At 47.5% G+C, this 20,003-nt stretch overlaps 1 protein-coding gene across 3 annotated transcripts in view; it reads right to left on the minus strand.

Moving 5' to 3' along the window:
- LOC135896190 (membrane metallo-endopeptidase-like 1) overlaps positions 1–20,003 on the minus strand; it is a 54,317-nt gene that overhangs the window by 26,284 nt on the left and 8,030 nt on the right. For 2 of the 3 annotated variants that reach the window (XM_070523632.1, XM_065424562.2), the window contains exons 2-4: positions 11,281–11,773; positions 4,257–4,471; positions 1,056–1,249 (exon numbers count right to left, since the gene is read on the minus strand). In XM_070523632.1, coding sequence (XP_070379733.1) covers positions 1,056–1,249; positions 4,257–4,471; positions 11,281–11,773 — 902 coding nt within the window. The remainder of the gene's footprint in view (positions 1–1,055; positions 1,250–4,256; positions 4,472–11,280; positions 11,774–20,003) is intronic. The other variant, XM_070523633.1, reaches the window with a different exon arrangement.

The raw sequence follows: 20,003 nt of genomic DNA on the forward strand, positions 1-20,003 counted from the left end.
ACTGCATCTTACGTAACTGTAATGTTTACCGGGAGACGCTGGCGCCGAACACTATGCACGAAGGCGAGCTCTCTTGTAGAAACAGCACGCGATGGATGGATGCTATGATCGCCCCCTTTGGAAGAGGGTGGTGGGTTGCGCCACCAAGCTCTTGTTATCATAGTGGATAATGTCCTACCTATATTAAAAAAAGAAAAGGAAAAAAAACACGAAGAATTCCCATAACCAAACTTTTTGAACTCCTTTTGGGAAATTTATTTTTATAGGCCTCTATTGTTTGTGGTTGCTCTACTTCCACCAATCTTCCAATCGCCTCTTACCAATCTTTATTCCGGACATCAAGGAGGGCTTCAAGGAGGCCAGACGTGCCTAAATCAACCGCTGGGCAGATATCTTCACATTCTAATAAAACGTGCCGCATAGTTTCCATAGCTTTACCGCAGCAAGCACACGCTTATTCCTCCTTCTTCAATCTATAAATGCGTGTTCTAAGGCATCCAAATTTCGGTTCTAGATGTAATGGGCTTCCCTTTGAGATATCATAAATTGTTTCTCTCCCAATCTTGTTTTCATGCGAAGCATATTACTAGAGCTCAACCCAGCTCCTCAGGCGCGGCGGTGTCGCCTTCAATACCACGTGACACCGTGACATCACGACAGAGGAGAAACGGGGCTCCAACTCGCGGCGTCGCTCGCGGCGTCGCCCCCCGCATCGGACGCGGTGAGCGTCGAGCAGCGCAGCGTTCGGCGCGACAACGAAATGTGCGCCTGAGCAAACGGCGCACGCCTGAGCCGACGCCGACGACACCGGCTTTTCTGCGATACGAGCTCCTTAACGCTGTCGCGTTAAAATAAAGGCTAGTATGCTTCGCATCCTGGGCTTAACCTTAGCTAAGCCACAGCCAGTTTTTTTTTTCCTTTTTTTGCGACAGAGAAACTTCGTTTCTCATTCGACCGCTCTTATTCACGTTTCTCCAATAGAAACATAATAAACCTTCACCTTTGTAAAAGCATACAGAGAAAAGCCGAGCTACACAGCTGCGCGCGTCACTCACGCGATGGTCTTCGCTGCTTTTCGAGGAAGGTGGCGCCGAGCTCGTACCAGCGCACCAGCGTGTCGGTGAGCGCGTCCGATACGATCTCGCTCCGCCAGCGCACTTTGTCGCACACGTAGGCCATCGGGTCCCTGCACGGGTCTACGGTCTTGTTGAGGGTATTGGACAGGTGCTCCAAGTGCTCCTGGCAGCCTCTGCGCGGCGAGCATGGGAGAGCCCCGGACGTGAGACGACGTCATCGCTTCGACTCGCGAGAACATGTTGCCCCTGCCGACTCATCGTGACTTTCGGGCAACAAGAACGCGTTAAGAAGACGCAGGTATTCTGTCAGCCATCGGGCCACACGCACAACAAAACAAACAAACAAACAGACAAACAAACAAACAAACAAACAAACAAACAAACAAAGTACGAGCGAAACAGGACCATTAGGACAACGACAGTTAGAGCCGTCGCTGAGTCGTCTGCCCCAAACCACATCGAACGTTTTACGGTCCACATGCTCTGGCACCGAACTGCGAAGCAAGGGCGTCGCCGAATAATTGGGCGCGCAATTCTTTTACTCATGCGATAAAAAGCAACAGCAGACCAATGAGACGCAGATGAAAAAAAAGAAAAAAAAAGACGATATGACGCACGGCAGCGACACGCATTTTCGTTTCCCGCAATACCTTCCGGCGTTTGGCTTTGGTTAATCCGAGAGAGCCGTTTCTGGCAGTGCGATTTCATTGCACCACTACACAGTGTTGCCACATTGCTGTAGGGTTGAAATGCGACATAAAACTTATACTACGAATTTTCTACAGCACCGAATGCGGTTCATTTTTTGCCGGCTTGTTGTGGGACGTGTGTGGTCTCACGTGCTACGCATGATTGCAAGCTTAAGAATTGTGGCGTCAATGCCCCTTTACCGAAGATTACAAGACGCAGGTTTAGGAAAGGAGCTAAAGAAAAAAAATTGGCAGTGACTTGGCTCGGCTATGCCAGGATATACGTAGTGAAAGCTAAAGCATAGCATGGTTAGCCTAGGTTAATCTTGATTGCAAGTCCAGGTTAGTCTGGTTGTCTAGCTGTGTTGCGGCGTTTAGCCAGTCGTTCGGCGCGCTGTTTGTCTGCTTCCTGGGCGATTCGTTTCCTCTTCATCTCGTTCCGATGTCGATTCCAGGCCTCCCCCTGCTTATCAGAATTGTCGCCGTCCATACTGCCACCTCAACTGTGGTTGCGGCGCACGCGAGCACTCCTTTTCAATCCTCCGACGTGTTATCAGGCATGCGACGCAGCTTGCGAAGCGAGCAGAGGCGAACGCAACGACGAAGAACGCGGTGCGACGTTATGTGCCTCCTCGGAGCACGGTCACGGTGTAATCGCAAGTTCGCGGCCAGTAAAGCTTTCGCTTTAGAAACATCAGAGGACACCTAAGCACTTCTTATGCGTTGTGAATGCGAAAACATTAATGTCCAATTGAACGCCGCTGAGCGGCTCTTCAAGTTACAAACTCCTTGCGGGCAAGCGAGCACGCTGAGACACTCGCCGTGTTTTGGTCTGGCGTCACCGAGGTGCAGTTAGAACACAGGCGAAAGCTTGCGCGGAGAAGGAACGCGCGGATAACGCAGGCTTCCCAGAGCGAGAGCAAGGGTGACGTGCCGTCGCGACGATGTTCTCTCCCCTTCCGCAACACCTGGCGCGCTAGCAGAACAATAGATGTTCCCTTTCGTAACCAATAGGAATTTAGGAGCCGTTTCGCTGCTCCAGACGGCAGACGCCGGCTTTTTCGTTCAATGGGCTATTTGGCACTTTCGCATTAAAAAAAAAAACATCTACCACCTAAAACCAACAGCTGCCCACGATCTTGTCGACCAAATACATGAAAACATAGTCATGTTTCATGCAGGTTTATTTTTAGGATACTCGCACCCATGAGCTCCATTCACCGCCACCACCATCACCACCATGTCAGTGCATTTTTCTACTATGCTGGTGTTCAAAATATGACCGCCATGACGTCGCTTTCGCACGTACAATATGCAAACGCGTGCCCTTCGATATTTGTTTGGCAGTATACTCTTAGGGAACTGATCACTGGTTGCATGGAATTTTCTGCAATGATTGCTATAGGTAACTCTCGCACTGCGGTTTTCCAGTTAACATGCGAGTGGTTCTTTGTTCACGGGTTTGTCTAATATTCGCGCTTGCTTGTAGCTTCAAACGCTCTTGTCGGCTTATTTATTACGCCGTATATATCTCAATCTCCATGCACTTAGTTTCTTTAAGCACAGGAAGACAATTACACAATGCACTCATACATACTCATTGTGAAGTGTTGCATTCATAATACAATCTTTTGTTAAAAATCACCGATTTACGAAGTCACAAAACCGTTCGAAGCCACAAGGACGATGTTTAGTAGACAAAACCATGTAGCCTTCGCCGTTCACAGGCCGGCTGAACCACCATTCTTGATAGACACTAGCGCCGGAGTACCCACTAGAAATTTTTGTGAGGCAATGCAATATGCCGCAAGAAAGGTAGATATAGAGTACACCGTTATAAGACTAGACAGTTCACGCAAAAATGAACACGTAATTACTTCCACAAAAAGAACACACTAGGAACAAAACCTAAATGGATAGATGCTTGCGCACGTTAATAACAAAAAAACAAAAATCTTTTCTAATTCATATGATGCCAACTTTATAATTTCTGCAAAATTAGGGCAATCAATGTACTAACTATTCATAATCCCACGGGGTGTAGACACAGGGATGGGGAGGGGCGCACACCCGGAACCTACCTTCCTCCTCGCGAAATTCGCGTATTAGGGTACCTGGCACACAATGACGAATGACAATACCCGCCCACCTTCTCCCACTTTTCCAGGTGAAGCGCCTGCTGCTCAACCCCCCCCCCCCCAAAAAAAACAAAGAAAACTAGCTCCACTGTTAATCATTTCAACTACACAAACTGATTATCGAAAAGAAAAGTGTTTGAAATAAATAAGCTGCTTCTTTCTATATCGTGCATCACATTGCACTTTGCCTTGCAGAAAATGCGTTGGTTACGCCTCAAACCTGCAGTCGCAAAGGATAGATTTCAACATACTAACTGCTGTAGGACACTGAACGGTTTTAAGAAACCGAAAGTGAGAACATCCCGCCATCAGTGACTACCCCCCGCCCGTGGGAGCGTGAACAACGGCGTCACCTGGTCGTGCAGCCTTTGTACTGGAAGGCCATCTGACGGGCCTTGCGCGTCGCTGACGAGCCGAGGATCAAGGCGGTGAGCAGGCCGGCACCGACCAGCGCCACACAAAAGACACAGAGTGGAGTCGCGGTGCGGGCGCACGACAGCCCCGCCACCTTCGCACGCCGCCACGACGACTCGGAGGGGCGACGCTGGTCTTCCCGGCCAATCAGGGCCTGCGGACGACGGGAGAAAGAAAGCCAGTTTATTTAGGCAAAACAAATAACGAAATATTATCGGACGGAACGCGTAAAAAAAAAGGTAACACGACACGCGCACACTGTAAAATAATTTATATCTTAAAAAATTAAATTAAATTATGGGGTTTTACGTGCCAAAACCACTTTCTGATTATAAGGCGCGCCGTAGTGGAGGACTCCGGAAATTTCGACCACCTGGGGTTCGTTAACGTGCACCTAAATCTAAGTACACGGGTGTTTTCGCATTTCGCCCCCATCGAAATAATTTACGTCTGTTAAACGTGAATAAAGGTGTAAATCAATGCATAACTCCCGCATTTACACCCTTCGTGTGTAAGGGTGTTAGTTATATAGTTATTTGCACCCTCGATAACTTTTAAGGCCGCCAATAAAGGAAGCTTCATAAGGAGGTAAGATTCGGGATACCAGCGTTGGAACGAAGAAAAAAAAAGAGACAGGTGTAGCGTTTAGACACAGGAAGACAGGCGGTGCGGTTTAGAGAACGAACTGGGGTGGCCGATATTCTGTGTGAAAATTTAGAGGAAGAAATCACATTGGTTATACCGTGTAATATAACCGATTGTCTGTTAGACATGTAGAATGGGTAGTAAGAGAAGGGAAGCGCAGTCGATGACGGCAATAAATTAGGTGGTGTGGTGGAGTAAGAAAACTTGCAGTCATAAGACGGAATCAGATGCCGCGAGGCAACGGTTATTGGATATCGACGGCAGAAGCCGTTCTCCTGCAGTGGAACAGTAAATTAACTCACATCGAAATGAACGTACGCTAGAGAAGCGCGCCTCATTGATATAAAAAAAAATCCCAAATGCAGTTACACTAAAAAAAAAGTCGCAGTTTAGCGCGAAAGGCGGGGCATCGATTGCGATAGCAAATAACAGGCAGCTCTACGGCAGCAGCAGCGAGTGACTTGACCTTCGCGCCGTCTATCGCGTCAGCGCGAGAGCGGCGAGAACACAGAGCGCAAGAAGGTATGAGCCGTCTGCAGATTCCTTTCAAGAGATGGCGCACGCGACCGCGCGCATGCGTGCAAAGTACGCATTTGTTGGCGGAGTCGAAGCCGCCTCCCTCCCTCCTGCACTGGCTCGCCGCTTTCCTCCAAATATGGAGCGTGAGATTGAGCCCGATTGAGCCACGATAAATAGTTCCCTTTGCGCCCAGTAGCGAAATGCGCTGTTGCTGCCGTTGCATGACGGCGCCCCCCCCCCCTTCCCTCCTATCCCCTCCCCTGCCTTTCGCGCGACAGTAGACGGCGCGCTTGCTCTCCGCTTTCAACACAGCCTTGTTCGTTCTTTTCGTTTCGCAGTCATTCTCGGGCGAGGATCTCTTCGTCAGCTTTACAGTCACAGTATGGTTTGGAAAACCAACACTTCGCTGCGTACCACCACCGCCATTGTTTATCATATTGTCCAGTTGAGAGCCGGACAACCTAAACCACTGAGCTAATCACTGAGCTCCTTGTTCGTCTTGCAGACTGGATGACAGAATCAGCCACTCAACGGTGATGTGGTTGTAGGCGATCTCGGAGATGTGCTGTAAAATAATTTACGCCCTTAATATTTAGTAACGGTGTAAATAGGTCTTAAACTGATACAACATTACACCAAAGAAGTGTGCAAGGGCGCGAGTTATAGACTAATTCATACACTTATCCACTTTTAAGGCTGTAAGTTATTTTACACTGTGGTTGGGAAGTTGGATGTGGTATACAGTTGCACCAGAGAACATGAAGGCTGTTAGCGTGGTCTCCGCAATATGACTGGCCAACTTAGTCAGCCCAGCGCCGGAGTGTACACCGCGCCAACAAGACCTCGGACCGAGAGTTTTAAAAGGACGCTAAAGAAAAACGTTAAATCGATCTAGATTGAAAGATTAGAAGTCCGCAATAGCAAGTTCGTCATTCGTAGCGAGAAGAAAACTCTTTTTTTAGGTGTCAGAATATCATAGTGGCACCACCTGTTGTAGGAAATGGTACCTCTCCTGTACCGCCACCCCTGACCGATTAACAGAGAACACCATACAGGGAGCTCATGTGAAGATTGCGTAAACTCGTCCGTTCCCGAGCTTGTGATTCAGATGATTCAATTCTGCGGTTTTACAAGGTAAAAACACGATCTGATTATTAGGCACGCCGTATTGGGGGGTTCGGGATTAATTTTCATTAGCTGGGTTTCCTTATCGAGCACACTACTCACAGTACACAGGCGTGTTTGCAATTCGCCCTCAACAAAGTGAGGCCTCGCGGCCGGGATTTGATCCCACGACCTCGTGCTTAGTAGCGCTACGCCAAAGCATGGGCACTCAGCGGCGAACCACGGTGGGTGCGGGCAGTTAAAATAGAACAGCCGTTTCCGGAACATCGGCGGCAATTTTCTACGTAACAAAGTGAAATATTGACACACAGGAAAAGATAATAGACTTATAGACGGATGTTGCATGGATCTAGCTCGACCTAACATTTCCCTTTAGTGTCTTAGTAAATGTTTTCGCACTCTCATCACTCCAGTACTTCTGTCAACGTTTGCTGCTCTCGTATACGTGGGCTGTTAGGTGACAGTCGTCACGTGCCAGGAGCTCAATGCTTCGAAGAGAAATAATGATACACACGAGGCAGACTCTGCCTCATGTTTTCACAAAAGTTACCGGAGGGGTCTCCGGCGTTACAGTTTCTACGGGAGCTGCGATAATCGTGGCTCAGCCAGCCTGGGAATGGCGGTTAGTGCGTTCATTTTCCTGACTTTCCCTCCTTCCGACTTCCATCAGCTTTGTGACTTCGCAAACTGGTCATTTTCGACAAACTGTTGCGCCACAAAGGCCACAATTCGTAGCCATTATGCATGCGAGCAGAGTCTCGTTGTCTTCCGCGTTTAGAAAAATAGGACTGCTTAGAAATTCCGCTTAATGCAGGCAAATCATGCACAGTACACCGAGTCAGAAGAACGTCTGACGCTCCAAGCATGAAGACTAGAAAAATCAACGTATTAGCCGTCATTGCAATCGCAGCGAAACGGCCGTGGCGCGATAATTTCATTCAGTAATTCAAGAAGGAAACGCTACGTCGTAGCCAGAGTTTGCAGTTGGCTGACCGCGGACAAGATCTGGCACAGAACAATGTAGCTATAGCTCGTTTCGCGATAGTTTGCGCCTAATATATTCTGGAAGATGAACGCGTGAAAAACGTTGGTAGCGTATTGGCGTGTTTCGCTCAAAACGACGCGTAAGCGCGTACGCATGGTAGCGCCTGTTAGATATGGAGCTGTTTCCTGCGCCTACTTCGAGTTCCCCTGGACCACATCGAATCGCAGCACATTCCAGAGGAGCGCTCGAGCAAACAAGTTCACGTGCAAACAAGTTCGGAAGCCGCCGGTAGCTGTTCTCTGCTTGACTCTTCCAAAAAACGAGGGGATAGCACGGCACTGTTGGAAGTAAAGTGGGTGCCAAACCAAGACGGCGGTAATAGCTGTGACAGGCGGACGTGCCGGGAAGGCCCAAGCCTACCCCTCTTCGCCTTTGAAGAAGGCATTTGCCACCACTGCGGAGCCGTACCGCCGGGAGCAGGTGGGCCCTCGGACAATGGAGCATGAGTGCCCCCCATTCTCCGCCTTGGAAGAAGCGCATTGCAAGTCTGCGAGGCAAGACCGCAGAGAGCCGCCGGGTGTGACACCGCGACACGGGCGCCAACCATTGGCTGAAAATGGCGTCATCTGAGCGGACTCTCCCATTGGCCAGACATGACGCGACGTCCAGTCCTCGAAGGGTTTAAAAGAAGCATTCCAGAGAGACCAAAGCATTCCCTGATTCCCTGATTCACCTCTCTCGAACTTCTTGCCGCGGGCCGCAGCGTCCGAGTTGCTGCTGGCCCGTAATGACTGTACGACTGTTACTTGACTCTCACCTCTCTGTATATAATGTAAAATAAACCATCCCAAGTTTGGTTTTCATCCCGAAGTCCGTCCTCCAACCCCTACACGCCAGGTGACTACGCGGCATACAAGATAAAAAAAATTTCGAAATGTTTTCTTGCGTTGGTCTTGTAAAGTGTCACGAGATTTTCGTGATACTATAAAAATAAAATAACGACCTGTATCGAGAGAAATACGGTATGTCCAACGAACTTGTCGGAATCAACTATAGGGAGGAAGCACGAAACAGTAATTGAAACCTATCAATTAAATTTTATGCACAGACGCACATGATGGGCGAACTTTTTCTTTAGTTCCCAAGTTGGAGCCACGAACTGTTCACGTTTTTGTCCCGTCGCAGAAGTTTTGGTCGTTAGGGTTTCCGGCAACGCGACAGTTCGTGTTCCGCACCGCGTTTTGCAGTGTAGCGTGCCAGACGTAGCGTCGCGTAGCGTAACGTAGCGTAGCGAATGCGTGCATGCCACGGCTGGACGGCAAGACGCGGATACAACACAAGTGGCATAAGCGACCGCGGATCGCACTACTTCCGAGTTTGGCGAGAAACCAACCGAGCAGGCTCACCATATTTCCGAGGAGGAAATAAAGTAAGGCTACGCTTTAATGAAAGAATTACGTGCTTGTAGACACATGTTTGTTGCGGCAAGGCTATTTAAGTACCGCCCGTTCTCCATTATTTAATCCAGCTAAGAACAAAGCCGTTCACCAGCCGATCTGTAGAACGAATGACTATAAAAGCTGTATTGGTGATATAAGTGTGGCGTCCTTCATGCTGGGCTATTCAACAAGACAACCGCGGCGAGCAAAGTCCTGTATGGTTAGAAAGGAAAGCTTCGCTAGAAGAACCTCCTGGCTCATCATTTAGGGAAATGTTTTTCAAAGCATTAGCAGCCGACGCAAATGAGCAGTGCTCTGGAACTGAGTGTTCAGTGACGTGTGACTTCTTGCGCAGAACGTCGCGCAGGTGCCGACGCTAATGTGCTTTCCAAAGTCGATCCAAACGGGCCGCGCAGCTTCGGCCGAAAAGCGGTCGAGAACCAATTTTCACGAGCATCAGCAAGCGCGTCTATGGGAGCAGCGATTGAAAAGCGACCATGTGAGGAAGGAACGAAGACTGAGAAAGAAAAAAAAGACAACCTTTTAATTAAAACGAGAGAGAGTTTGATTTCGTGCAACCCCCCAAAAAAAGACCTGCTCAATGTTATATATGTGTGATGAGGAAAGAACAGAGAACTGCCTTTTAGTTATTATCATCAACAACAAAAACCACTCGCCTGCTGCTTTGAATCGCGCCCACGCGTCACCCACGCGCTGCCTCTCGCGATCTCCCGATGGGCGAGGCAGTCGCGCCTCGCTTCGTTCCGTTTTGCAATGTGCCGCACGAGACAGATCGTCCGCGGCACCCGCGCTACGGAGAGCGCTCTCTTCCCAATATAAACCGTGTACACATATAATCATGAAACAGAAAATGAAAACACGTATCGAGCTGCGCTCAAATTTCGCATTAGGGAGTGTCGTGATCGCGGTGAATTTCTTTCTTTGAGATACCGTGGAATTCCGTTGAGTTGTGGCATTCCACACGTACATACCTCGCTCCCCCCTAGGACAGGCAGTTTCCCCATTCTCTATATAGGATATAGGGACGTTTAAAAAAGTTACTTTTGTTTTTTGCATGAATTGCGATTTTAATTTGCAGCAGTGTCATTTATTCTGCCTTGTGCGCTCGATTATACTTACAATCTATAGTTCTGTGTAACATTACATTTTTTTGCTGCGTACACTTGTTTTATCTGTGCGCGTGCTTGGTAATCATATCATTCCTTTGCTGCATTTGTATTACCTGTTTTCTTTTTTTTTATATCTCAAGAGACCCTCTGGCAGCACAGATCCCTTCGATCTCTTCCTGTAGAAGAATCGACATTTGGGCAAGTAGGCACTGGTTGAACATCTTTAAGGGGCAGCGTAGAAGCTTGTTAAGCGTGTAAAATTAGGAGTGCCCACAAGAATGAATAATCCAGAGCCTGCCGACAAGAAAAAAAAAGCAGTTGTAATTCCATATGCACATCAACCATCACAGAACCTCAGGAATGTAGCCGGTATATTTGATGTAAAGGTTCCTTTTTCTTCACCTAACAAGATGATCAACATTTGCAGTAAGATTCATAGGAAGTAGGCACAGGCTGCCTCCACGCTTGCTGGGAAAGGCTGCACTGTTAAGCACACGTCTCTGCCTGTGCAATGTACAGTGGGAGTTGTTTACGAGCTTCAGTTTTTCTTTGGTAACGTCTATATCGGCCAAACAGGTCGATGCCTGAACATTATATTGTCAGAGCATAGACGCTCGCCAGCGGGTAATGCCTACTCACACGTCACGCGGCATTGCTCCGAGCACGGGTGTACTCCATTCTATGAAGACACCACAATTAGTTACGCACATAGAAATTAGACTGCGAGGGAGATTATTGAAGCCTACCATATCAAGAAAAAATGATCCCTATGTGTAAGCATGCCTTCATTAAATTTGCATGACAGTGATTTTGCATTTTTAAACCACTTCATAGTACAGCATTAGATCACTGGGTTTTGCTCTTTGTCTGTGGGCTGATAATGACGCCATCGATGGGAGGGCAGGTGGTTATAGGTTGTAGTACTAAAGTTGCGTGTGCCTTCTAAGAAAGCTACTCGTGAGTTCAGCGTAGTCCTTCGTGCTTCCCGCCTTCGGTCTTTGTCGTCTAGCGCTGCCCCTTCAAGATGTTCGACCTCCTCCACCTGTATGCTTTATTATCCATGTTTGTCTTACAAGAAGGAATGAATAAAGATTCTCCCGAAAACACGGAGGGTGCTCACCAGGTCTTTCATGCGAGCCAGCGAGTTGCTGCCGATGGAATCGCTACGCTTGGGCGAAGGACCCGGGCGGGAGTCCGCGGGGCTGTCTTGGGCGGCGGGTGCGAGCTGGGTGGGCGCACTCGCGTCGAGCGCAGCCGGCTGCCCAGCCGGTTGCCGGTGCTTTTTCGGCTTCGAGGCTTTCTGGGCGGGCGAACCGGTGCGACGACTGTGTCTCGATTTTCGTTGGGCCGTCGCACCTTTCGCGGTCTTCGCCGGAGTTCCAGAGGAACGCTGCTCCATGGCGAGGCTCGTCCTTCTTCGTCTTCTTCCTCCTCTTCTTCTTACGCCGGACGTTTTCGCCCTGCTCGACAAACGTCCAGCGCGTTCTTCCTCCTCGTGGCAGCGCTGCGTCGACGTTTTCGCATTGCGGATTCGCACGAACTGTTTGGGTGCACTTCGGCGCTGCTTGCGAACGTTGTAGTGGATAGACGTTGCGTGCCACGAAGGTTGCGACCTGTGTGGTTCATAAGCACGAGCACTGCGTAAGATTACACTTTGCATCGAATCCCAATAAAGACAATTTTAGACATCGTTATTTAGTTCAATAGCATTTATTTGCCCGCTTCGAGAGATCTTCCATTCACATAGATTTCAATATGTGTGCCGGATCTACATAATAATTTTACAGCGGAGCTGTACATGTCTAGGGTACCATAAAATTTTCGCGTCCGCACATAAGAAGAAATATCATCATCAATGGCTCATACCCCCGTAAGCAATCAAAAAGGTGTAATGGCTCATAGCCCAGGAAGCCAGAGGCAACAAGCACTCAGCACAGTGAAGCGGACAGTGCTTACATTTTTTCTAATCACGCATACAGAACAGCAAGTTGAAAACTATCAGCATCAGTGGCTCATACCCCCGTAAGTCAGCAGGAGGAAAGAGAAAAGAAGAAGGCAGGGAGGTTAACCAGAATAACGTCCGGTTGGCTACCCTACACCAGGGGAATGGGAAAGGGGAAAGCAATGATCACAGGGAGAGAGAGGAGGGAAGGAAAGAAGGAAATTGCGGCAAGTTCGCTGACGCGTGTGGTTTTACAACGATTGCCTTAATAGTCACAGGTGGTCGCACAAACCCGTCGTCCACACAAAAGTGCCTTCACCGCTTTATGGGCCGACGGGCGATGTGGGCGGTGTTCCAGCAGCACCTGCACAGAAAGCGGCCAATTGTCCAGTTTTTAGAAAGCTTTGGCAAGTTCTTGTCTCTCTAGGGCATATCTTGGACAGTGGCACAGCAGGTGGTCGATGGTTTCTTCGGTGCCACAGACCTCGCATGCCGCACTGTCAGTCACTCCAATTAATGTAGAGTATGCCTTTGTGAAGGCCACTCCTAACCAAAGGCGACAGAGAAGCGTAGCTTCACGTCGAGGAAGTCCGGGTGGAGGTCGGAGCTGCAGGGAGGGGTTTAGTCGATGTAGTCGTGTCAGTCGTAAGTTTTGCGAGTTCCACTCGGTCACTGTGAGGCTACGTGCCAGGTGTCGAAGCTGCCTTGCAGCGTCAGTCCTTGAAAGCGGAATCAGAACGCTGTGCTCTTCTTGATGAGCTGTGCGAGCAGCGTTATCGGCGGAATCATTGCCACTGATTCCACAGTGGCCAGGTACCCACTGAAAAACGACTTCGTGGCCTTTTTGTTGGACGCCATGGTGTAGTTTCACGACTTCGTATGTCAATTGGTCATGACATCCGTGTCGGAGAACTGACTGCGTGCACTGTAATGCCGGTTTTGAATCACAGAACACAGCCCATTTTCTGGGTCTTTCCGAATCAATGAATTCCAGTGCTCGACGCAGGGCCGTTAGTTCTGCCGCCGTTGAGGTCGTGACATGCGATGTCTTGAACCGCAGTGTCATTCCTCGCGTTGCTATAACCACGGCACCACCAGAACTGCATGACGTAGTCGATCCATCGGTGTAGATGTGCACGTGGTTGCTGTACTTTTCATGCAGAAGAAGTAAGCTCAGCTGTTTTAGAGCAGGGGCCGGTAGATCTGTCTTCTTCTGTAGTCCTGGAATCATTATCTCAACTTGTGGACGGCTCAAACACCACGGAGGAAACGCTGGCGTGGCCGCAGGTGCGTACCCTGAGGTAAACGACGCACGATTTAGGCCAATCGGTGCACTGGACGGTTCTGGAAGACTTGGAACTAGTCAAACCTTCGATCTTCAAATAGGTTGGGATGTGGTCGCTACCCCGTGTTTCTAAATCAGAAAACCAGTGCACTCTTCTCGAAAGCGACCGTGACACGAAGGTTAGGTCCAAGCAGCTGCCATGCGCTGATCCACGCAGATAAGTAGGGCTACCATCATTTGACAAGCAAAATTCCCGTTCAGAGGCAAAGGACACCAACGTTCTGCCCCTAGAGTTAACTTTGGAGCTTCCCCATAGGTAATGGTGGGCGTTGAAGTCACCAGTGAGCACCCACGGCTCTGGAGTAGATGTCAAAATTCCCCGTAGGCGCTCACAATCTAGACGGCTTGTTGGAGATAAATAGGCTCCAAGAATATTAAACGTGAGCTTTTTCTTCTTCACTGTTAAGCAAACGTATTGATTCGCTTCGTCAGGAGGCACTGGGTGATGTACATAAGTCAAGTCACGGCGTATAAACACAACAACCTTGCTGCACTCTCCGTGGGTAGAGGACATAAAGCACTCATACCCGGACAGTCTGATGGGAGCTGACAGGTGGGGCTCGCAAATCACGATAATGGGGAACTGGTGCGTAAAAACAAACTGTCTAAAGTCGGACATGTGTGACTTAAGCCCTCTGGCGTTCCACTTCAAGACAGATACATGCTTGACTTTCTCTTGAAACGACGGCATCGCTCGGGCCATGGTTTTACCCTAGAGCCGCAAGCACCGGACTCAAGGTGTCCAGCACCTGCAGTGCGCTCTGTGCCCATGGGGTTTTCATGCTGCTCAGTAGAATGCGCATGGCGTCCATAAGTGACTTCAGCATCACTATGGCTTGGCGATCCTCAGTCGTCGTCTCATCCGCGGTTCGTGAGGTCATTATGGGCGGCGCACTTTGGTGTAAGTCAGCAAGCAAAAAAAAAATATACAATGGCTCATAGCCCCGTAAGATTCACGGATACTCATTTTACGTGGGTTAGCTGCGATGACACCACACCTTCGGTCGTTGTCGGAGATTTTAATGTGGACGTGTCGGGGCTGGAAAAAGAGTGGTTTACGTGTTTCGTGTTGCGCACATATATCGCTTGAGATGTCACACCGATGCGGCCCACCCGACCACCCAGCGGTGTACGTGTATCGATTTGGCGATATGATTTATCCAAGAATGTGTTTGCATTTGCGACTATACCGATCAGTGTATATCATAGCGACCACAAAGCCACTGTTACCGATGCAATAAAGTATTTACTACAAGATTTCTTACCGGGATGTTTACACCTCCACTCGTCATTCACCTTTACAGGGCGGAATGAGCTTGAATATTTTGTTGTTGCTCGAAGGCTGCTCCGAGACGTAACACACGAAGGGCGTCGATCTCATGTATACGAAAAAAATGCATTTAATTGGAGTTAGTGGCAGATTCGTTCTTTGGATATTTTCACGTATAACACGTTGTACTAAATTATGTCAATACCACAAAGCCCCTCCCCCTCCCTCCCGCTGAACTCGGGGGAAGAATGACTTCCATCTCCCCGATTCTCCCAGCATTTTTAGTGGCACTCGGACAAATTGATAATAGTAGAAGCTTTCGTTTCCTCATCGGAATAATACGACATAATATCGTAGCGCCGATATTTGATTTGATTTATTGATTTCCATTTACACACACACATGTACAGAGGAGTGGTAAATGGAGGTGGATGAGGGAAAAAAGCCGCACAGACGCGGCTTGAGGTAACCTCACCCCCTTAGGTACAATATGGCTGCATGGGGTTACACATCAAGCGCCATATAAATTACATTTATCTAGTGGCCATAAAACATTGCAATTATATAATATATGAAATAACAGTGAAATGTTTCCACAATAACAATGCCAAACACACTGCGGCATTGAAATAAATAAATGATATACACTTGGTAACAGACAAAAAAAGAGGAACATAACACACATTACTAATCACTAACAAACGTGCTCTGAAGTGAAAGCAATAGAGTTTTAAATTCTGACAGTGATAAATCCTGTAAATTGAAGCCTGCTCTGTCGTATAAATTCAGTAATCTTGGAAGGTTATTACACAGCATTTGACAACCATAGTTAGTTCTAGAGCGCGGAACCTTCCAGACTTCAGGTGTACGAGTGGAATAACGGTATGAATTGACGGATAGATTTGCAAGTTCTACAAGTAAAGTATTGTTACGTTTGGTATTAAAGTAATACTCGCGTAATAGTCTGCAGTTATAGATTTTATGGGCTGTCGCAATGTTGTATTTCTTGAACAGGTTTTCAGTATGGGCGGCAAACGGTACATTAGCGATGACACGTATTATTTTCTTCTGCATACGAAATAATTTACTCAAGTTACATTCAGTTGTGGTGCCCCATACAAGATGCCCATAATGTATGTGAGACACGAATAAGGCATTATAAATTAATAATTTTACAGAGACGGGTAAAGTATATTGTCTGTAATTATTATTAGCGCTATATTTTGAACGTATCATGGCCCCCAGAACGTTTACCCCTCTTTAACTGTCGTTCAAGCTTATTGATTGTCTCGCCCATATTACTTGAACAAGCACACAGAGCATAGTTCAACTTAAATATAGAGCTTCCAAGGAGCAACTACGCAAAACACCTCTTGTGTAGCGTTATTAAACGGAGGGGCTGCTAACACAGTTCTATAATAGCTGTGAGAATGGAAATCCATAACAAGGAAGCCTCTAAAAATAAAGAAAAAAATGTACTGAGATATTCACGTCCTAGCTTTCTTTGAAAAGGAAGCCGGCGCAAACAGCTGACACGCCGGGCTTACGAATATTTCGGCATCGTATGGTGGTAATATAATCTGTTTACGGATCACAATAACTATGAAAAGCAAACAAACAAACAAAGAAACAAAGCGAGAAAAAAAACGCGTGTGCAAATAAACAAAACAAACGTAGAACAAACAAAAGAAACAGCAATTCGAAAATTCGAGAAAAATTAAACCATAAAAAAGCGGATTACATCAGGACGATGTCTTGATAACATTCTGGCTGCCACAAAACCCACAATTCTGACTCGTAAAGCGCAAGAGTTAACGTGTCTTTTAACGATCCTCGCCGACTATAGAACGATTTACAGCACAAGCACACAATTGTTAAGCTCCGGGAATTATAGCTGCAAGGGCGTTCAAGAGAATGGACAATATACGCCGACTTCACTCTTTTTCGAGCACTTGCTGCCTGTCTTTCAAAAACTAATAACCCTCGTCGCCCGGTGCACCATTACGACGACTAAGGATCTACAACATCGTCTCTCTTCTCGTCTTCGTATAGATTCATTGGTGGAGTGAGTATCTTGGAATTCCTGTTTCTGAAGGTTTTCATGTACCGCGTATTAAGTACATATCCTCGTAAAGAACATGCGGTCTCGAAGCCCTTGACGTGGTCACGCTATTTGAGTAAGCCTTACGCGCAGGTCTTGCTTTGCCCGAAACAGCAACTATGGAGAAGAAATTCGCCGCTCGCTCGTCCTGGCACTGATAGCCATCGGTCTTCTGGCAAGCCTTACACCGGAGAACGGGTACGTGTTGACAACAGCTTTTAGTCATTTGCGTTCCGTGGCCTTTGTTTTTTTAAAGCGAATTAAGCTTTCTTTGCCTGTTCCTTAGAATTTCCCACTGCTGCTCCTGCTGCTGCTGTTGCGCAAACCGCGTCGGAGGGGGGGGGGGGGGGCGAGGAGTTCAGAGCGTGTATATAGATGACAGGTGCGAGTACGTGAGTAAGAGAGGAAAGGGACCGCTAGAAACTCGTTTTCACCCCGCCGCGTCGAATGTGCACAATGCCCTCTGGAGCAGTCTGGGCGTCGCCGCTTAGTCTCTTGACAGCTGTAATTATCCCTGACCACCCTCAAAAGCATTGCAGGAAATCCAGCACTTCTCTTTCTCTTAACGTGCGAGTCCAGAGGGGACGTAGATAGAACTGTAGAGAAGAGGGAGGAGAAGAGGTAGTTGCCATACAAGGGGGAGGGGGGTGAAGGTGACGTGAGAAGGCAAGGAAACCCTACTACTATACGACAATGGTTGCGGGGAAAGTGGATAACCTTAAGTTCGGGGTACGGTACAGTATGTTCCTGCTATGTCTGAAAAGTAAACACGATGCAAATATGTCAAGGGGACAAATTACGCAGGGCGCGCAGAAGCAGTGTCGCATTAATTAATGCGCACCGCAGGGCCCAGACGACAGTGTGGAAGTGGTCCACCGTAAAACACACATCTTTGTGCCCGCCGCGGTAGCTTAGCGGCTATGGCATTGCTAGAGGAAGTGGAATTGATCCCAATCACGGCAGCCGCCTTTCGACGGGGCCGAAATAGAAAACGCATGTGCACTTAGATTTTCGTGCACGCTAAAGAACATCACGGTGTCAAAATTATTCCGGAGTCCGCCACTACGGCTTGCCACCTAATCCGAGTGGGATTTTGGAACGTAGAGCCCCGTAATCCAATTCCAGTTTAGTACTGCCACAATGCGATGTGGCTCGTGAGGAAATGACAACACTCAACCATCTCAGAGGTTATAAAATGTGGCACGCAGCAACGCCTCGAGTAATCACCTCTCCCTCTCTGTTCTGTGTACTACGCAGACAAACAGCAGTGGTGCACGCAAGGTAACGTTTAACATCAACTCACCACTCTCGTGTTAGCCTAAACGTCGAAAAAGTTAAGCTTCAGCAGTTCACATCACCGCTAATTATCGTCATTCAAAGCATCCACAATGGAAAGCTTCGCTTACATCGATACCCACAGTGCGTGAGATCTGCATAACTTATTTGTACAGTACTTGTGAGCAAGGCGAAGGAACTGCAAAATGGAAACTGTTAATTATTTTCGTCTACACAAAAGAAGAAAATAGCGGGAAGAAAGAAACTTTCGTGTTCTACACCCCGGATTATCAACACAGTGCAAACATTCAACGACTGTAATATTACAACTATAGCCTAAGTTCTAGCCTAACTACTGTAAAATAAAGTTTATAGGTTTCCTCAAAGTCCTCGAAACTGACACAGATGTTTCGTCAAAACTGGAGTGTGGAAGGAAGCAGCGTTTCTGACGTAGGAAAAAGCTGATTGGTAAAGGGTGCACGAGAGCACCGGCTCAAAGTTTCCGAACACTCTCGCATGCCCTGTCTGCAATGATGAACCGTGACCCAATTCTTGGCAACGTTTTTACACACGACACTCATTTAGAGCCTAACAAAGTCATAATGAACAAATTAGGTGCATGACATGGTGAGCTGATTTTTGTTCGTCTTAAGCGCTCTCTGTAAAGTGTAAAACGAGAAATGTAAATGCATCGACAGCAGTAAAGGCAAACTGTGGACGTAGATGTCGTTCTTTCAGTGTGCAATCATTATGACGGATGCTATTTTCTTTTTCTTTCTTTTTTGTAAATATTGCTTAGCAAAACAAATAGCCATTCCAAATCGTCATAGATGCCCTGCTCACGGCACATGAGTGACTAATTTAAATAACCGAAATGGAATGTTTGCTTTCGCGCGTTCCTTCGGCCACGCGGTTTGGAGCGCGCTCGAAGCTGAGGCTGTCGCATTACAACTGCAATGACACCATTGCTTCTTTAACGTAGTTTATATCTACGTCAGAGATACGTCATCACACGTAACCACGTCAGGCATCACACGTCAGGCACACGTAATCTGGGCCACACATGTTACTGCTTGAGGGACACTCTCACGGTGGACACGTTGTTAACGGTGTTGCCACGTTGCTTAAAACAATGATCCCAATATGCCGATATTAAGTATTCGCTAGAGTCCTCAATAGTGTCGCAAATGCGCTAGAAATGTGTCTACAAGAATAGGGTCAAAGTAGGGTACGACACGAGAATCGTCAAGTAGTGCAATGGCATTTTAAAAATCAGGTTCCATAACCTTCTTAACGAATACCTATGAAATACCATGGGTTTCACATATGGTTGTTTATGAACACATGATACTCTTTCATGTTGAGCTAATCAAACATGCGTGCATTTATCAGGGAGATATCGTCCACCATCACAGCCGAGGCATTTTCAGATAAGAAAGAGCGCAACCAGATTGATCGACAAACAGCTACTAATCGGTTCTGACGAGGAACATCACTTTTACAATGACTGGAACTCCCAGTCATGCCATCACTCCGATTCACTTTGTGGCATTCACTATGGAGTTTTTGTTTATGTTTTCTTTAAACTGTGGCACGTGGCAGGCAATTTCTTATGTTATTTACCATCCTCCATTTATATTACCGTAATAATAGGCCGACATCCCAAGTGGACATGTGCTGTTGCCCACGAGGACTCCAACTAAGGAAATACAACTAAGAGTTGCGTTATTTCGTCATGGTTCATAATGATGACAGACGCATGAAAAAGAAAGAAAACATGAATGCAAGATGATAGAAAAGAAAGAAAGACACGAAATGGAAAAGGGACTGTTTCTTGTCTTATGCGTTGTTATTCTTCTCTAGGCTTAATTGTTTGTCGTAATTATTCACCTGCGGCCAGAACCACTACT

This window comes from Dermacentor albipictus, chromosome 8 (genome assembly GCF_038994185.2).
Source record: "Dermacentor albipictus isolate Rhodes 1998 colony chromosome 8, USDA_Dalb.pri_finalv2, whole genome shotgun sequence".
NCBI lineage: Eukaryota > Metazoa > Arthropoda > Arachnida > Ixodida > Ixodidae > Dermacentor > Dermacentor albipictus.